Source organism: Trichinella spiralis (assembly GCF_000181795.1).
Source record: "Trichinella spiralis strain ISS 195 chromosome Unknown Scfld5, whole genome shotgun sequence".
In the NCBI taxonomy this organism is placed as follows: domain Eukaryota; kingdom Metazoa; phylum Nematoda; class Enoplea; order Trichinellida; family Trichinellidae; genus Trichinella; species Trichinella spiralis.
The window spans coordinates 4,979,464-4,998,989 of NW_003526944.1; the positions used below are offsets into that span (position 1 = coordinate 4,979,464).

The window sequence follows — 19,526 nt, forward strand, 5'->3', positions numbered from 1 at the left end:
TCAGTGCAATGGAGATTTGGACACGCTTGATAAAATGGTCAAAGAATACAGCACTGTGCGACGTTCCAGGCAGTGACCACTGGTTCTCTTAGTGAACGTCCCGGATACAGCTAACCTGAATGCGTTCATCGTGTATTCTACAAAAATTCCACCTTGCTGTGGCCAAGTCCCGCGTTGACGGAGGTTTTTCGTAGAACAATTAGAGCTAAACTTCGTTCTACCTCACATCCAATAGCGAGCAAACGTGAGTCTCAAGGCACTACTCAGAAACGTCAAAGGGCGATATGAGCGGTGATTCCAATCTGTGAAGCAAGCCCAGGATTTCATAAAGACAGCCGCAAAAGCGGGAGGTGCTGTACGTGCTCGTGAAAGCTGACAAGTGTAAAATATAATCTGTGCCATCAGGTTGTGTGTAACCAGCACTATTCTGTTCACACTAGACACATCTGTGACAGCTGCCGTGAAAGTGTGGGTTGAGAAACCGTCTCCACTGCTTGCGCTTTTTAGACGCAACTTAGACGTTTTCGTTCTCTTCTGTACATGATATAAACTTGCATTAAGTGACATAAATTTTTGCGGCATGCAGCAAACTTAGTTAAATTATTCGAAGTTATAATCGAGGCAGACACACAGGATGCACATTTACCCATACACATCATAAAATCTGCAATATGGAGGACAGAAAATCGAAATAAAACACATTTCTTGAAATCTGTACTCGACGGCTATGTTTCTAGATCATTTCTCACGAAAGTTATATCAAATTTAGACAAAAAAATCCGGGGCCAACCTAACCTCACATTTTCCAGAATTGATGCCAAAACATCTTGGTAATTGAAGGTTTAAATTGCCATTGAAACACTGCACTCACTACAAATAAGAATACATCAACATCAACCAATGACGCATCTATCTATTCATAACATGAAAAAGCACAACAACAAAATATACTTACACATATTTATCATATCATATCATATCATATCATATCATATCATATCATATCATATCATATCATATCATATCATATTGTGCAGTTATTTAATGAATATTTATATAATAATCAGAATCGTAAAGTATTATATTTATAAAAAAAATTGGCAAAAGCACGTAGAATATGTGTTTCACACGTTTTACCTTTCCAGCACAGTAACAAACACAGCAACATACAGTAATATTTCTGGCAATCTGGTATTAATGAATTCTTTCTTTGGACCAGCGGTGGCGGATCTTCTTCTGTCGTGCCTGATCTCTGGGTCATTCAGAGCGGCTCTTCAGGGCACAATATGATAAGCCTTGATGAGCTCAGCAGCGTAAGAGAGAAAACAACTGAACGCCACAAAGACGAATGGCAGAAAAAAGAATAAGAAGAGAAAGAAACCAAAAAAGGTTTCGCAGATTTGAAGACGGAGTTCAGAAATCAAAACTGGCCAATCAGATTGGCACATAAGGGCGGTGAGTTTGAATTAGCGATTAGCATTTGCCTAATCGCATTTTGCGTAGGAGAGAGATCTGCTGTCCGTAAGACCTTATCGCTGAACTGGATTTCACACTAATCATTCTGGATTAAAATTTATATAAATGATGAGCGGAAAATTTACATCGGCCGGCTTGCAATCACAACTGAAATCTAACCTCAGATATGAAATCAATTTCTTCTTCTCATTATTTATGTTCAAAATTTTCACAAAAATAAAATATTAAAACACTATTTATTAAACAATGAATTCAATTCCTTCGTATTTAACATGGCCAGGTATTTCAGTGTCATTCAGTATTATAACACCATTTGTATCAAATATGGTCAAAAAAGAAGTTACTTTGCCATCAATTTCTTCCGATTTAACAGCAACAATTAATTTATCCAATGTCTTTGGTATAAATTGAAAGGCAGAAAATCCCCGTGTTTCGCTTGGTTCGCCCAAATAAGTTGCACTGATGTGTTCAAAATTTTCCGAAGCTTGAAGCAGTACATTAGCAGCTAAATCGGAAAATAAATCAATTAAAAAATAAAAAAAAATTTGAAAAAATTATTTCACCCCGACGTTCGTCTTCTTTTTCCGAATAAGGAAGTGGAGAAGCTCTTCGAGGTAGGAAGAACCATCTCTTCCATTGCTGTGACCATTGAACTGATTCGTGAATCATGTAACCTGCAAAACTTGCTTAGTATAACCATACAGCTTGAAGTATCAATTTCTGACAAATAAATTCAAAACAACCTGGATATTCAATTCCAACAGCTGCACGCAATTTTATATATATATCCTTCCAAAAAATATGACGCACACGACTTTCACTGTCAATAATTTTAATCCACATAGGGTTGTCATTCATGTATTCACCACGTACTGATGTCCATTCTTTTCCTAAAAAAGCGAAATAATTGCTTTTTTAAAAAAAGCTTAATTCTGCCAATGCTCGACCAAAATTCTACCCACCAATCCCGCCTACATACAACATGCCATTTTTTACAGTCATCCATTCAGCTTTGAAACCTTTCGGCTGTTCACCATCACCATCTGCCAATAGCAACCACGGGATTGGCAAAGTGAAGTTGACAATTTTATACAAAATGCCAGTACGATCGTCGACAGTTATAAGCTGGCCTTGGAAACGAGCCAGATCAGATAATTCCATGGCGCGTCCCTCCTGAGCTATACCACCTTTCAGTTCCTTCCTGACAGGGTCCCATTCCACTTGCAGGCAATGACAATCACTGGCTAAAGAAAATCGTCCCAATTGTAAATAGCTTATCCAAACTTTATCTGATGCTTTGCTGTTGTGGTCCAAATCAGCTACAAGGACAATCGTATAATTTGTTATCGGTTCATCTGTTTTTGCATTTCCAACTTCGCAAACAGGCTTGTTGTCTCGGAAGAAAGAAAACACATCATTTAGCATACAGTACTGTAAAAAGTCTGTCAAAGGTACAGAAATAACCACTGCGAGAAAAACAACAAACGTATACCAACATGCAGAACGAAACCAGAAAAGAGTTGCTTTTAGAAAAGATACTTTACGTACCTTTTCTTTGTGTACTTTACGTATCGTACGATTTGACGATTCTGTTATCATTTTATTTAAAATTCTAGAAAGAAAATAATTTCATTATAGAACAATCTCAATGTGTACATATATCGTGAATATATATATATATATATGTATGCATATTCATGATGAATTAACTAACTGTTCAAGAAATCAAGCAACAAGCTAAATAAAGAATGCCATACAAGCATTGGCTAAATGTTATATTCATGAACGACAACCTTTTCAAATAATAATTTATGCAAATTCTGTAACCTTCATGAAATTTGTTTTAATTTTCACCTTCAATTTCTTTTACGTGTTTTCAAGTACATGTTAAACAAAATGAAAACCAAACGTGATCACTTTAATTTGAAAAACATTTTAACATTTTATAATGTTAAATTTAAAGGTATTGAAAAGTGGAAGAAAATTCCATGTAAAAGTCCATACTTACCAAAAATAAAATTCGCATCATGAAATACACTAAGTAGCAATACCGCCGACACTACTGGTCAGTGTTTAAAAACTAAAAAATACATTTTATACCATGTATGAATTTTGTTTGCTTGTTATACCTTATCATACGCAAAAAGTAAACAAACTGAAAACATTTTATAAATGCGATAAGCATCTTGTACCATGTTCTATATTTCTTACTTACGTATGTGCACAATGAAAATGTCCAATTGCTGTTTGGGAATTTACCCAAACAAACAATTCAAAAAGATTAATAATTAATGAATAATATTTATTCAAATATTATTTTCAGTTATTAGCACTGAAATCAATTAATTCCAATTTCAAAAAATCGTCATCTGTCAACATGCAAAACTAATAACACCAAAATGAAAAATAAACGAGAGGAAAAAAAAAATTAAAACTCTAAACTTGTTTATCTGAAAAAAAAGGTTTGCAAAGAATGCAGTAAGCTACGTGTCTTAAACATCAGGAAAATGTGACAGAAAAAACAATAAAACGTCAAAAGATAGAATTACGCTAATCTGTTTGGGAGAATTCAATCAAAAAACTAATAGACAATCGCAAACAGCTCTAATGTAATAAAAGCAACATCAAATTCAAAAGTTACATTTCTGCGTCATCAGCTTCGATAACTTTATAGCTTTGTTCTTCAACATCTAAAAATTGAACAAAATGCAAATCTGCTCCCTGTACAAAAAACCTGAAACTTCAAACAGCATCAACTTTAAATCAAAAATAGTGCACATACTGACTGACAATAAATGTGCATTTCCCAAATTGTAGCCCGAAAATAACTGAGTTCCAAAAAATTTTCCAGAAATTTCTACTGTATTCACTGACAAAAAGTACAATTAACAGTGGAACTGATAAAATGATGTTGACTAGCGAGAAACTAACTAATTAATTACTTTTTCGAGTCGATATGCTTATTTAATTAAACACTGGATAATTATCATCAATAAGTTAAAAACAGGAAGTGTACTCTTGTTAAACTCGCTATTGCTATTTATAAATTGAAGCAGTAATTGTCAACTACAACCACGTAATACGTTCAACCAAACAACCCTTGCAACAAATAGACTGCTTTTGTTTCAAAAGCAGCATCTTCACTCAAAATGTAAAGCATAAACTTGCGTAATTTATCGCAACTTGAAAAATATATCATTTTTCACAACAACCTGCTATTATCCGATACAGGAAAATAGAGCTTTCTCAACTGATTAATTAAATAATATACTTTTCCTTTTCTACAGCATTAAATAACAGCATAAGTTGAACTGAACTTCGTTTCAATTTGGCAAATAAATTTCGTTGTAAGTTGCAATAGCAAAAAAGGAAAAACAATCAATTCTTTAGCAAATAATTCACTGCACTTCATTTAGCCAATTTATAGAATTGGTTATTTTCAAAATCTGATTTAAAAATAAATAACACATAAACGAACACTTACTTTGCAAATTTAAGAGCGGCATATTCACAGCTAAAGCAATAAAGTATTATGATAATCAGGTATTATAAAATTACAGTAACACAATACAACAATTTTTAATTGCTTTTCAATTTTGATGACATTCAACATAATGAAACGCAATACACAAGTCAGACAATGTCTGACAATTCGTGTAAATTCAAAAACAACAATGCAAAATCAAAAAAGTTTCGTTCGGCTTTCACATATGTGAGAATTTTAGTGATGTTCAATAAAAAAAAGATCTGCAAAGCATGCAAAATTGATTAATGCATTAATATTAATGAAACATTAGAAAATTTTTAATTGTCTTTTTTAATGACCCGAGCGCCAGTTTTTGCTGGAAAATGCCTCTTCTTCAAAGCATCCATTTTGCTTTTGAGAACGTTAAATAATGCTAACTGGAATCTGTTAACGTCTTTCTGATTCACCTAAAATAAAATCACCTAAATGAATTATACAAAAATATTCGTGCTCAGCCAAATAGTCCGTTACAAATAATTACTAATGAAATAAAACTGAACAACTTATTGACAACTTTAAAAAATTTAAAAGGTAATTCCTGTTAGAACACACACACACACACAACTTTCTTGTCATAGTTTCAATAATAACATTTTTCAATAGTTTCAAAAATGGTGGAATTATTATTTCAAAGCTTTACGATAATGAAATAAATACAAACAGACAATTAAAAATGAACAATTTTTCGCATACCAGAGCATTTGAAAGCATCAAAATATGATCGTACTGATAACATTTAAAAAAAATAATCTTCACTAATGCACCCTACTAATTGAAAAACAATGTGCAAATTCATAATAGCCGAAAAGTTGCAAACATGAAACTGTGAACTGTAAAAATGCGCGCTGTATCATAGCTTTGGATACACCTTTAATCAGAGATTTTGCTACATTCAGAAGCAAGCATTTCATTGCTATTAATTACAACTTGAAAGAATTCAATGAAACAAGCGCTCATCAATGAATTAATCATGAAATTAAAACCATTACCGTTGTAGAAATTTTTTCATTTCGATATTTTGCACGAAAGAAACATTTGTAGTCAATATTTTCTTGACTTTTCGTAGCTGATGTACGTGGTTTCACTGCACCATCATCTCCAATTCAAAAATATCCTCATCAACACACTATACACGTTGGCTGGAAAAAATCTTGAATACTTACAGCGCTTCATCGTAATTACTACATTACCACCTGCTCTGCTTTTCACATATAGCTTAGCTAGCTCCGTCAGAAACTAAAAATCCAAAATAAAATAAATTTAAAATTGAAAACCGTCTCTATTTGAAACAGAATATAAAAATAGAATTATGCAAATGTTAAATGGTTGAAATTAAAATCAATATTGCATTTATAAAATATATTGTTAAAATTGCAGTATATTTGCTTACCGCGTCATTTTCCAGCAGCGTCATGATTAACAAAGGCTGCTGGTCACTACTTTCAAGTACAGTAAGTATTCTTTCACAAATTCAGGTTTGTTTTCTGCATAATATTAATAAAATTTTTTTGTTACAAAAAATTAATTTTTTGACAAATTTTATAATAAAAATTATAATAATTGCACAACTGCTCAACAGGTAATTTATTTTGGGGTGACAAATTAAAACAGTGGATTATCATCATTAATGACTTTCGTCGAATTTTTAGCTTTCGTTCCAATTTTATTTTATTAGTTTCTATAATTATACAAACTCTGATGATGCTCTGCAAATCACATTATTCACTGAGCTACTTTAATGGAAAACACGCAGCTCTGTTCATTGATGTTTCTCAAACATAAATAAATAAATAAATAAATGTTTTGTTTTGGACATCTGATCATATTTCAAATCAGTTTAAAAATAATAATTTATTCTTTCCGTCATGCACAAAGTTGAACACGCATCACAACCTACAATACACACGACGTTCAATTCATTTCAAATTTACGATTTTCAGCAACAAAGCAAGCAACCCACCACCTAACAAGCAGCAAATAATTTAAAAAAATAAACTGATTACATCACACGTCTGACATTAGCGTACGTAAACAAAAAATCTAAAAAATAAATAAATAAAAAGAAATTCTTTGCAAATGCCGTTCAGTATTTTATATATCATCAATATCAATATCGTCATTTTCATCGCCGGCATTGGAGTGCTGATTTAAATTTGCTTCAGTAGCTGCAGCAGCGGTTGATCTGTTCCTGTTATCATCGTAAACAACCTAAAAGAATAAAAACAGCTTGCAAATTTAATTTTTAATTCAAAATCCAATTTATTTGTTCATTACTTCCACATCTGAATCTTCAGCATCGGATTCTTCTTCCGCGTCACGTAGCCAACGCAAAAATGGTTCTGCTTTGGCTAAAATTTCTTTCTTTTCCTCTTTGCTCACATACTTTTTGCTCGACTAAAAAAATTGATTTTAAATATAAAAATTCCATTCTATTCATTCAAAAGAATGGTTGAAAAGTGAAAATCGCAACATATAATAATAATAATTAAACGTACTTTAGCACCCCATTCTAAAATAACTTCTTCTTCCAAAATATCTTCATCATAGAAAGCTTTGAGAATGTGTGGAATTTTAGGCATCAGTTGCTTTTGAGCAACAAATGTTTGCTCAATCCCTCCAAGCAGATACCGTTGGGCTTTTTTGTTTTGGTATACAAAACGTAACAGTAAATTTCGATTCGGTTTGATCTGAGACAGCATTTTTTCGTTGAACAAAACGCGACAAAGCAAAAGCACAGCTTTGTCTTTAACATCAAGTCGATCAGCTTCCGCCACCACTGCTTTGACATCGTCCAATTTGTTAGCTGTTTGTAAATGCTGCTCGGAAAAAAAAGATAAGTAAACGAAAAACAACAATATGCTAATTTTGAAAAGACAAATTCGCAATTACCAAAAGATAATTGTAAAACATGTCCAAGCGCTCTTCGATAGGCTTTTCTAAATCAGGATTAAAAGTCAGCAATGCCATTCCACCCTCGAGCTCTCTTTGTCGAGCTTCCATATCATCAGGATTGACTGCCCAGTCATCTTCGAAAGAGTCGTCTTCCTCGTTTTCATCCACAACGCCATTGGTTTCACCATTTTCAGCAGCAGTCCCATTCTCTGTCGAAGCACCGTCTTTTCCTTTTTTCAAGCGATTTCGCTTGCTACCTGGAACAACAGCACAAGAAAGAACAACGTCAGATTTCAGCATCATCATAACAATATAAACAACACTGGATACAAAAGCAGCTAATAGTAGCTGTTGATCAACGTTCACTGAGAGAAAACAAACAAATGAAAAAACGTTTGATGTAACACTTAAATAAATAAATAAATAGGCAACAATTAAAATTCACCTGCGGCGGCTGTAGTGCTCTGGCATCCGGAGCTTTCTGGCTCAGGTGGATTTTTCAATATGAACGCTGTCAATTTGTGACGTGGATCGACAAGTGTTACATGACCACAAGCGCTGCACTGTAAAGTAATCTTCGCTCCTTTGACAATCTTTAAAATTAAAATTTCAAATCAAAGAAAAACAAACAAAAAAGGTAAACAAACCAGTGTTGTTTCAGGGTTTTCGCATTGTTGACACAGAACGAATTTACGAATGAAGCCGTCCAGCAATTCTTGAAGTTTGTTCGCGTCGTGATCTCCGTTGACTATGTAACGTTCATTTTTCGTGTCAAATTGAGTCTGAGCTCCCAGTTCGCAACCAAAATATTTGGTCGTATCTGTTACAGTATGCAAAATAGAAGCGACTGCGTGTAACAAGTACAAAAACGGGCAAAAACATACACGTAGGCGGTCTGTGCAACGCTTTCGCAATTTCTGGCATGTTCGCAATCACTGTTTTGATACCGTTACCTTTTCCTTCGACCTGAAATAGCGGTATGCACAGTTGAAAACTGGAAAACGGATCGCTCGTTGGACAAAAAAGAGAAACCTTCGCCAACAGCCTTGGCATCTTGTAGCGATAAAACGCGTCATCGACGTTTCTGTTGACGTTGATGGACATTTTAAACTGCTGCGATAATTCAGTAAATTTCTGCTTTTCGATGAATTCAAGCTTTCAAAATACAATTCATCCAATATTGTAAAGATGTGTTTCAAACCACTGCTGGTGTTCGTAAAACGAAGAGAAAACCAATCCACATTCCCTATCAAACTACGTTCTAAAAATCGAGTGTGCCAGGTGCAGAGTGCTTTCCTGTTCTTTAACCGAGATTTTCCTGAAAAACAAAACCAATAAACTGCATTACAATTCTCAGAAGACAAATTTAAATCGTTTTTTACAAAACATACTCAGCTGCCTTTGACAACAAGTCATACAACAGGGTGGCCTGACAATTAAGGCTTGTATCATGCAATTATTCTCGACGACCGCCGACGGGCTAAGAGCAAGAAACGTTCGCCGAAAGCGGTTGAAAAACCAATATACAACGAGCTAAACTGAGCACAACTGATTTAAACAGAGTGTTCTAGCTCTACAACCAAGCACGACCTAGGACAACTCATGACATACAGTATTCTAGGTAAAATAATACCTGCGTTTATTAAAGTAATTTTTGTATTAAATAAAATTTTTTCCACAAATTTATAATAATCATAATAAACAAAAATTATTCATTATAACGTAATTTTAAAATTGTTTATGTATTTTTGAAAACAATATTAACTGATAATTAAGTTCAAAAACGAAAAGTAGACTAATTAATTGACTAGTACTGTAAAAGTAGAGAAAATGTTGAAACAGGTTTTCAAATACTTTTTTTCAATTGAAATTTTAAACTGACATTCATTTTATAAATTATAATTTATTTTTTTAATATACACATTTATATTTGTTGTTTTTATATGTTTAAAATTTTCACAAGCAGTGCGTGGAATATTAAAAAAACTGATCGCAACGTTGCAAATTATTCATTACCAGCAGCACTTGTTTATGAAAATTTAGAAGAAAGAAAATTAAAAAAGAAAAAACACGCAAATTCTGAACACCCATCGAATGTATTTTTATAGGTACGTCTTCACTTGATCTTCACTTGTTTGCTGTACAAAATGGACCTGCAAATCATTGCTAAATCAAAATAAATTCAGTGTTTATTTTTCTGACATGTTAAATGCAGGCAATGTTTTAGTGGTAAAATATTAACTCGGTAAATATTTTCTTTTCATTTGGTTTCCATAAATTATTTACAACACCACCAATCCGTTCGAAACTGTCGAATATTTCAATTCGCTTGTAGCTGTGGAAAAATTTTTCAAAAGAAAATACATCTCTTTTTACACCGAAACATCGAATCCATTTTCAACTAGATAACAAACGAAGGAATAAACAAATAAACAAACAAACAAACAAAAAGATAAGAAGACAGTTAATCAGGCAGAGTTAACTTGTGCAAAGCAATTGCGCTAAGGCGTGCAAAACGAAAATATGAAGAAGAGGTTCAGCATGGATTTCAAAAAAGGAAAGTTCTTTTTTTACACTAATGTTTTCAATCCTATTGTAGGTGTAGCACTGTTGCGCGACGACGGCGTACTTCCGTCGCCTGTTGAAGGAAAAAAATTCATCCCCTGCTGACGGTGCTGCACCGCATTGTTCACCGGTCGCAAGCTATTGACTTGTGTAGGTGGGGCGTAGTCCATCGGATGCCCCGGACCAGGTGGAAAAACGATTGTCCGTTCTGAAGGCAATTTTTTCGTCGAAAGTGGCCTGAAAACGTCTAATGCAGCTGAAGAAACTGATCAAACAATGCCAGCACATACTCTCCAGATCGATAGACATTGCGCACTCGTTTACGATCTCCAACTTTCACCAGCCAACAGCAGAAAAAAATTGCTCCAATAACAGCAATAATTAACAGTATTCCGAATATGATTGTCAAAATTTTCAACGTCGTTTCTAACTGCTTTGCTAAAAAAAAACGTCAATTTATAGTAAATAATATTTTCGCATTTGCAGTTGAATTTTTCAACTCTCTCACATCTGCACCACGGTTGCCATCCTTGATTCCATCGTCCATCTTTGCAAGTATACTCGCCGGTACCTTTCAACCAATGGGTCGGATAACACTCGAACTGCACTTGATCACCTTCCAAATACAACTTTCCCGTAGCTGGATTAATGATCAAATAATCCGGATATTCGACATTTATCGCACCACAGCTATTATCTTATAAAGTAAAATATGAAAATTTAAATGGAAAAGAAGGAACAATGGATTTTTCGTCAGCGTAACAAACTGTTTGTTAGTCAGTCGCTTACAGTATTGCATGCCTGCTTTACGAAGCTCAATTTGGTGAACGTATTCTTGTTTGGTCTGCAATCCGATGATCATCTGCTTCAACTCAAATGAATCGTAGTTGCACTGATACATCTGCAAGCAACCGGCTTTGATGTTTTGCATTGCTTCGAAAGAGGGACAGTCGGGTTTGAAAAAGTAAGCTGAATCGCAGGATTCAAATCTTTTGTTAAATTCCCACGTAAACTGAGGTGAATGAGCTTCACTGTCGTAATACTGCGAAGCTGGAAAGACAGGGCCAATAAGTTCAGCTTCTGGCCAATCTCTGTGGTCACTAGTGACCAACGTGAACAAGTCGGCAAATTGCTCATTATTCACTTTCCCTTAAAAAATTAAATAACTCTCATAACGCTAAATATGATTAATGAAATATTTTTTTTTGAAAAATGCACAGTAAAACGTACAAGAGTTCGCAAATTCATATGCTATTTCATCATCGCCAGGTGCTTGATATGTTCTTCTATCTGGACGCAAAAAGTCGTCCTTGTCTGTACCGGAGAACGTACCCGCCAAGCCGGCTACTGCATCGGCAAATTTCGCTTTATTATCCAGCGGATCTTGCATCTATTAATTCAATCCACAGCTCATCAATTTGATGCGACAATTGAATTTATTTTGGAAATAATTTCAAAAATATTTACCAGTCGAAATTCAGGTGGAATCGATAAGAAAACATCCAAAAGTCCCATGGATTCTTCAAAAGCCAGCTGTCGCGTGATTTCCATTGCATAACTTTCTCGAATGCGCACACCTATTCGAGAGTGTTCCAAAACAACGTACACTTCTGACTGGCCCTCTTTCCAATCGTTCACATAGACCGTAACTCCTGTTCATTCAAAGTATTAATGCGTTGCGTTGAATATGCATACATCAAATGTATATAATAATTCTTCCCCGCATCAAATGATGATCCACTTGATTACATGTTTTGCATGAAAAAGCTTGTCAATTGTTTACCTCTGAAACGTTGGGTTTTTATAGTGTCAAAGTAGCGTAATTCATCGTTGACGAGAATGTGAGTGCGATATTTATAGCGACGTGTATCTTTGCGCAACAGAATCAGTACACGATCCGATTCCATGGCACTTCCTTCTTGAAGAGCTACACCAGTAACTACAGCCACATCCAACGGTTTGACCAATCTTCCTTGATAAGTATCTCTGTGACCTGTGTGTTTTCAAAACTCGTCACCAAAATACGTTGCCAAAAATGGCGCTAATAAACATTTACCAAAGTCCACTGATCGATCTGGATAACGTTCCAAACGAATTTGAATTTGAACCTCCGGTGAAACTGCCCTATGATGATGGCCGCCGGCATGCTGTTTCGGTTTGTGCAAAAACATATAAATACCAGGCTGATTGAACGTGTAGTTGAATCGATCAAAAGTGACCACATGTCCAGCGCCCATGATGCTCGCTTAAAAATACATATATATAACTCGATGAATTATTGGTCAAATTCAGTTCAACACATTAAAAAAATCACATACCAATACCAGGAGGTTGATATTCTAGACAGCTGCTGCTCGGTCTACGCCAATAGAAGAATTGACAATGCTCCACTGACCATTTGCAACATGAAAAATATGGCAAAATATCGTGATAATAATGCGATAATGTCGGCAACTAAACAAACAAGCAATAAATTTAATGAAAAAAAACAAAATGAAAAAATAATAGCAACATCAGCAGCACTTACTTCAAATTGCTTTGTAAATGGATAAGTACCAAATTCATAGGCGCGTTGTGGAAATCCTGGATTATAGGGATAATCGGGAACTTGTACCACAGTTTGATAGCTTGTATGCATCAAATAGCCATCACGATCGTAACAGCAAACTTGACCATAGTGTGTTACATAGCTTCTGAAATAAACCATTTAGAAGATTTAGAAGCGTTTAAAGAAATTTCCAAAATTCTTCTCTACTCACCCTTCCACATTGTTCGTTGATAGGAAACATTCCTTGGCGCCGATGTAAACGTCGCAGTTCAAATTTCGAAAACGTTGAGAGCATCGTGGATGAGGCATAAATCGTCCAATATCAATCAAAGCCTGCTCATAACGACACGGACAAGAGGAATTGGTTTCCGTATCACGGATGAAGTTCCACTGTTGACCATCTTCGGCAAACCATTCCAAACAAAACTGAGAAGCGATACTTTCCAAATTTACTTCATCATCATAAAACCAAATTAGTGGAATTGGATGACTCCATACGCTAAAAAAATAATATACATAATACATGTATAAAAGTGCAAAAAAAATTTTTTTACAAAAGTTGAGTACTATAAACAATATCTTACGATGTTCCTTCAGAATAAGGTTGAGTATCATCACGAACGGAAAGTTTTAAAAACCCAAATCGATATGTCAACAATTCATAACGAATCGATTCCAACCATTTCATAGTTGACTTAGTTAAGGTATAACTAAATTAGAATTGAAAATTTAAATAAATAAATCACACACACACATATATATATAGACAAATAAGTATATGACCTTCCAATTTCTTCTCTCGGATCCAAATTATTGGAAACGGTGATAAATTCACTTAGTCGATTCAACGTTGGAATGAATTTCATTTCACGATCATCACGACGTTCCTTGTAACCCCAGACGGACAATTGCAAAGAAGCAATACGCTGCAACTGATTGTCGGTAAAATTGCTAGCATACCATCTGATGCGTCTTTGCAAAGGCGGATCTTTCATATACCAAAGATGAATTTGGCCGAGATCCAAAGCGTACGGATCCAATCCGCTCGGCACTAGAAAACCAAATAGAACATGTAATCAATGTATAATAAATATTTAAAAAATTCTTATTAAAATAATAATTTACCATAGTAGATGCTTCCAATGTAACTTTTAATATTTCGAACACTGAAATAAACATATTTCACACCCCACTGAAAGTAGCGGACCATTTTGCATTCAGCAATGGCAGCATTTTTCACCGTACAATGAGCCGGCTATAGAATATTGAATTTCAGTCACTATTTAATGGAAACAAATGATTCAGTCTAAAAGAATTACCTTATTCTCCGCCACGTACAGAATGGGAGAATCTGAGCTGGTCATGCATGGACCGTTGACAAGTACAGTTGAATCACCCATCGAATTCACAATATCCGGATAAATAGTGAGACGATCTGCAAAAAATATTGAAATTATTATCAACATTAGTTGATTAAAATTTTGTTATGCTGAAATAAAAAAAATGGTGTTCAATTGTAAAAAAAAAGAAATTCACATGTTCCAACAGTTAAATTTGAACAGCCCCCTTTGCGAACAATGTCATCCACTCGAAAAAGATAACGCCCTCTAGCTTGATGAGGCACTGATGACATCATGGCTAGTTGCATTGGCATTTTCGAGTAGACAGGATCGACCAAAACCGAGCCAGTCTTATTTCCACCATTGAATTCAGCCTAAAATGACAATTTCAGTCATTATTTTGGGAAAATTGTTCTCAGCCAACTGTTTAATCAGTTCAACACATGCCTTGCATCTTCCCCTTCTGGATGCGCCATTTATATCCGATCCGGCATAGCCGAGGGTGTGATAATTTAAAATTGCGTAACTCAATTGACCGGCTCGATCGGTCGCTAAAACGGCTTGATAAGTTGCTTTCTGAAATGAGAATATTGTAAAAAGCAAGAAACAAACAAAAAAAGCAAAACACTTGCCTTTCCTGCATCTTCGTCCTGAGAAGATGCTTGATAGAAGGTGACATTCTGCCACGTGACAACCAATGCCATGTCAGCGTGGAAACTGTTCGCTCCGACCATACCTTCTGAAGATAGAGGTAAAAATTATCATAATTCATTTCGTTAATTTGATTCGAAATTTCATGAACGAACTTTTCAAATCTTCCTGTATCATGTCCAAAAAGTCATCACCATCCCCGTCAACGTAGCGTGGCAAATTTCGGTTGTTCAAAAATGGATTCGAAACGTCCGCAAGCAGTGACATCATACTTTTGCGAAAAACCACTCGATAAAAGACGCCCGTAAAATTGCGCTGCAACTTCGACGACCGTTGTCTGCAAGTGTAGACGGCTATCAAAGCCGGATCGGCTTTTTCTGGCCAATTTTCAATGTCGGATCCGAACGAAAAGTCCATACCCTCTTCGACAAGATTGCCAAATGCAATGTAACCGTGAATAGAAAGCTGAAAATAATATGCAAATTGTACAACAATAACAAATTTCAATTATTGATGATGATGATGATGATGCTGTGATGAAATAGAACAACATTACCATTGTATAATTGTATCTGGCTCCGTAGTAGGGGAAAAAAGAGAACAGATCAATTTGACGACCAGTTTGTTCTTCTTTATCATAGAGACGTTCATCTTTTGTTCCAGTTCCATAAGGATAAAGATTTTCGAATCCTAAAGCAAACAAGCAATTAATTAATAAAAAATTGATGAATAAATGATTTTCTAGAAAAAAATAGTTCAAGTGTTGGCAGGTTAAACGTGAGTTAAAGAATAATAAGGATTTCTTTAAAAAAAACAAAACAAAGAAAGCTGAGAAAACATTTTAAAACTGAAGTTAATGATAATTTAAATTGTAAATTGTATTCAGTACTACCAACAAGCAGGCGAACGCTTACCTGAAGTGGTGAACGATTGTATTGTATGCTGTGAAAAGGGATTGGGAATGGGCAATTGGCAGTGGATGAAATTGAATAAGTAAAAAAACCAAAAGCAGATTAGCATAATTGACGGCAAATGTTGAGCGCACGTTTCTGTTGTCTTTGAAGCTGAAAAGCAGGCGAGCAAAGAAGACGCTGCTTCGGGTGACTGGTCAGCTTTGTTGTAAGTTTCCTTCTGCAACTTTCAATGGTAAACAAAGCCGACTGCCTGTAAATACAACTTTGACACGCGTTGTGCAATAAAAATGACGCCCATCTTGCTCACCACCTCTCCTCTTATCATTTTCTTGATCGACATACGCTTGCTTGGCTGGCAAACTGTGTTCAACAAAACGCTGATTCATTCACCTTCGACACCGACGACGCAATCCATATTCAACATCAAACTATGCATGATTCAAAGTCATTATAAAAAAATAAATAAATAAATAAACAAAAGGTTCATTCTACATATATCTGAACATGCATACCATCATCTGTGACAGCTTCTGAGAGGTACCAAAGGAAGAAAATTGTTTTTCTTTTTCCATTTTAAAATTTAACACCAATAACAAATTACAATAATATAATAATTCATTCATTATTTTCAAATATTTCCAATTCTAAAATGAAATAAAATTTTCCATTTTCAATTTAATAACAAACATTATTTATTGTTCAATTGAACTATTAAACTGAAATGCAATAAGTATTTTTTAAAAGAAATTTTCTGCCAACAAAACTCTGTTAGTCACTTTTGAAAAAAATAAAATACCCTCCCCCTTTCAAAAAAGGGAAAAAAATATTTCTCCGATTTATACTTATAATAATGAATAAATGGATAAGAATGCACAAACAATGCCAGTGGTTGTCTATTTGAATAATTTCCAAATGCAAAATTCGAATTCTTCAGATAAACTCGAACCGCTTACGCAATCTGCACATTCATGATGATGACCTTCTTCGAATGGAAAGTAAACAAGCAAGCTTATAAGACGTAACGCAACTTTGTTTGTATCGACAATTTTCCACCGAAAGAAAAAGCTGAAACGATCAATCTGATTTGAAAAATAAATTTTTTCAATTTCCTTCCTGAAATCATTTGTAGTCCTGTAAACAAAATTTTTTCTTCTAACAAAAATATTTCCTGACAAAAATACTGTTTATCAGATACTGGACAAATGCAAACAAAATTGAATGAAACATAAAATCAAGGTCAACTGAAATGATGAAAGTTTCAAAAAAGAAAAAGAAAAAATATCTTCTGCTTGAAGCGGCAAGCAACAGAAAATTCGTGGAAAAAAACGAATGTAATCCCTCGTAGCCGTAACAACAAAATGCACAATTTTCTCTTTTCCAAATGTTAAAAATAACAACTCACTTACTTTTTGAAGAAAAAACATTTTTCTTCTTTCTTTTTATTGTTTTTTTCACATGTATAATATTATATGCATTTGCATAGCATTTCAAGTATCAACAACTGAATAATATAACTTCGTTGCTGTAGAAATGAATACAAATTATATATATATATATATATATATATATATTTTAACTAAACTGCATTCATAAATTTCAAATTTAACCTTTGCAAATATAAACTTCAGAATTTAATGAATGACACTTAATTTTCATTTCACTACAGTATGCTTCGAATTTGTTCAACACATTCAGTTCATTCAAATCGATAAATATAATATAACAGAATATATCATAAATAAAGAAATAATTTATCAATTACCAGCTGGAGAAGTATTATTTATAAAATGCACGTACATATTAGCCAGAACTTTCACATCTTCGATCGGATGCATGCGCACATAGGCAAAAAATTGCCTTTTAACATCAGCTAAAAATTGCGCTGTAAAAAAGTGCTTCAGTTTTATCGCTTCGTCAACGCCTTCAACAGTGAACAACGCTTTTTCGTCTTGGTCACCTTCCCCAATTGGATTTTCGCTCAATCGTTCTTGTATAGCAGTATTAATGGCGCTTGTCAAAAGGTCAAGTTCGGACAGAAACTGGGCGCTGGCCAGTGGCTGCGCTTCGGTCGAACGGTTTGATGTCAACTTTTTGCCCTGCAAAATCAGTGGGCACACTTTATCTACGCACTCAGACACAAGCTCCTCCATCAAGCAGAAAGTGTATTGAATTTGATCCCATTTATTCCTGTCTTCTGGCAGCTCGTACCGATTGACCAGATCATGCACAGTGGTCAATTTGTACCTCATCTCCTGCGGTCGGATCATATTGAAGAACGATGAGCGCCAACCATTGTTGCCACAGCGGATCAAAAAATAGCTTACTTGAGCCGCTTTTGCTGCACAGTATAATTCGTAGCGGAAACTTTTTAAATAATTCAACGAATCTATGATGACAATCGTGTCAGCTTTCAAATTTTTCACAACTTCCGATTTCAAAAAACTCCTTAGCTGACCCTCTTCATAAGGCTTTTCGTAAATTGAACGATGGAAGCTTGGAAAATCGTCATCCGATATATGCAAAACTTGTTTATTGTTGCCTTCAGCCGCTGACAAAGCATTCTTCAACACCCTTGCTAACATTGTCTTGCCGCTGCAAGGATAGCCAGTAATCACTACCAAAGACATGCTGCTTTCTGTAAAACATGTTAATCTGAAAACAGATGCACAAAAGTAAATTTTCAAATGCAAATTTTCACAAAGAAAACGGTGGCTGACAATTTCCATCAACAGTGACAACAACATTAAAAATAAAATGTCGGGAAAGTTTATTTATTATGAAAATGTTTTTATTTATCTTGAACTAGAGCTAGCTGTAGTTTTCAGAATATCTTTGACAAAAGCTTCTTTGCTAATTTCATGACCGCGCGTGGTCATAAATAATTCCAACGCCTTTTGCGGATTCCAGCCTTTCCTTTCAATTAGATACTTACAGATGAAATAGCCAGTACGATTCACGCCGTGTGTGCAGTGAACGCAAATGACGGAATTTGGATCTCGATTGCGACGGGTAAAATTATCAACCGCTTCATAAAACTTTTCCATCACGTCGGCAGGTGGTAAACCTTCCTTGCCATTGTTACTGTTGTAAAAGTTAAATGGAATCCTGACCACGTCAATGCCGTTTTTCAGAAATTCACTAGGATCATAGTAGCGATCAGTGGCAGTCAAGCTGATGACCAAACGCAAACGCAAACCAAGACTTTGGATAGAGCATTTCAGATCGTTTGGTGTAAACCAATTAGCTGCACAATTTATCTTTTTACACAGAGTCTTTTTCAGAGGACATTTTGAGCATATAAATGGCGTTCCGAGCAGAGGCTCACCGTGTTTGCTATAAGCCAGCCATCCTTTGGGAATTTTCTCTTGAACATTTGACATATTGCAAAATTCCTAAAACAAATTAAACCGATAAAACCAACATCGTCAAGACTGTTCATAATAATATCAGGCCAAACAGCATACATTCAAAGTTTGTCATTTCTCTTATAGGACATGATAAAATACGGTTGGCATCTTTAAAAACCAAAATGTGCGTGTGCCAAACTACAAAAGCAGTGAGTAAATAATCTCATCATTACTGATGCATAAAGATGGGGAAAATCACAATAAACA

The 19,526-nt window shown here is 34.9% G+C and overlaps 4 protein-coding genes across 4 annotated transcripts; all 4 read right to left on the reverse strand.

The window, feature by feature from the left end:
• Nucleotides 1-567, reverse strand: Tsp_09214 (hypothetical protein). Its single transcript, XM_003375589.1, has 2 exons — nt 245-567; nt 1-205 (listed from the first exon to the last, which is right to left on the reverse strand). Exons 1-2 carry the CDS (start codon nt 565-567, stop codon nt 1-3), a joined length of 528 nt encoding a protein of 175 aa, XP_003375637.1.
• A 985-nt stretch (nt 568-1,552) lies between these two features.
• Tsp_09215 (soluble calcium-activated nucleotidase 1) lies at nt 1,553-6,416 on the reverse strand. The gene is made up of 14 exons (XM_003375590.1): nt 6,393-6,416; nt 6,130-6,238; nt 5,986-6,098; nt 5,696-5,728; nt 5,302-5,409; nt 4,689-4,726; nt 4,575-4,658; nt 4,118-4,210; nt 3,025-3,088; nt 2,439-2,907; nt 2,220-2,366; nt 2,040-2,150; nt 1,749-1,981; nt 1,553-1,561 (listed from the first exon to the last, which is right to left on the reverse strand). The coding sequence occupies exons 1-14, from the start codon at nt 6,414-6,416 to the stop codon at nt 1,553-1,555; spliced, it is 1,635 nt and encodes a 544-aa protein (XP_003375638.1).
• Nucleotides 6,417-7,093: 677 nt separating this feature from the next.
• On the reverse strand, nt 7,094-9,782 carry Tsp_09216 (eukaryotic translation initiation factor 5). The gene is made up of 10 exons (XM_003375591.1): nt 9,777-9,782; nt 9,286-9,427; nt 8,890-9,212; nt 8,743-8,860; nt 8,542-8,714; nt 8,340-8,487; nt 7,892-8,259; nt 7,498-7,821; nt 7,277-7,396; nt 7,094-7,210 (listed from the first exon to the last, which is right to left on the reverse strand). The coding sequence occupies exons 1-10, from the start codon at nt 9,780-9,782 to the stop codon at nt 7,094-7,096; spliced, it is 1,839 nt and encodes a 612-aa protein (XP_003375639.1).
• Nucleotides 9,783-10,464: 682 nt separating this feature from the next.
• Nucleotides 10,465-19,292, reverse strand: Tsp_09217 (AMOP domain protein). Its single transcript, XM_003375592.1, has 23 exons — nt 18,841-19,292; nt 17,710-18,564; nt 16,866-17,043; nt 16,425-16,556; nt 15,913-16,129; nt 15,555-15,688; nt 15,154-15,463; nt 14,976-15,086; nt 14,327-14,442; nt 14,196-14,262; nt 13,791-14,058; nt 13,592-13,717; nt 13,219-13,506; nt 12,987-13,152; nt 12,778-12,913; nt 12,516-12,704; nt 12,243-12,452; nt 11,927-12,111; nt 11,690-11,849; nt 11,249-11,608; nt 10,968-11,099; nt 10,750-10,897; nt 10,465-10,696 (listed from the first exon to the last, which is right to left on the reverse strand). Exons 1-23 carry the CDS (start codon nt 19,290-19,292, stop codon nt 10,465-10,467), a joined length of 5,172 nt encoding a protein of 1,723 aa, XP_003375640.1.
• Between the last annotated feature and the right edge of the window lie 234 nt (nt 19,293-19,526).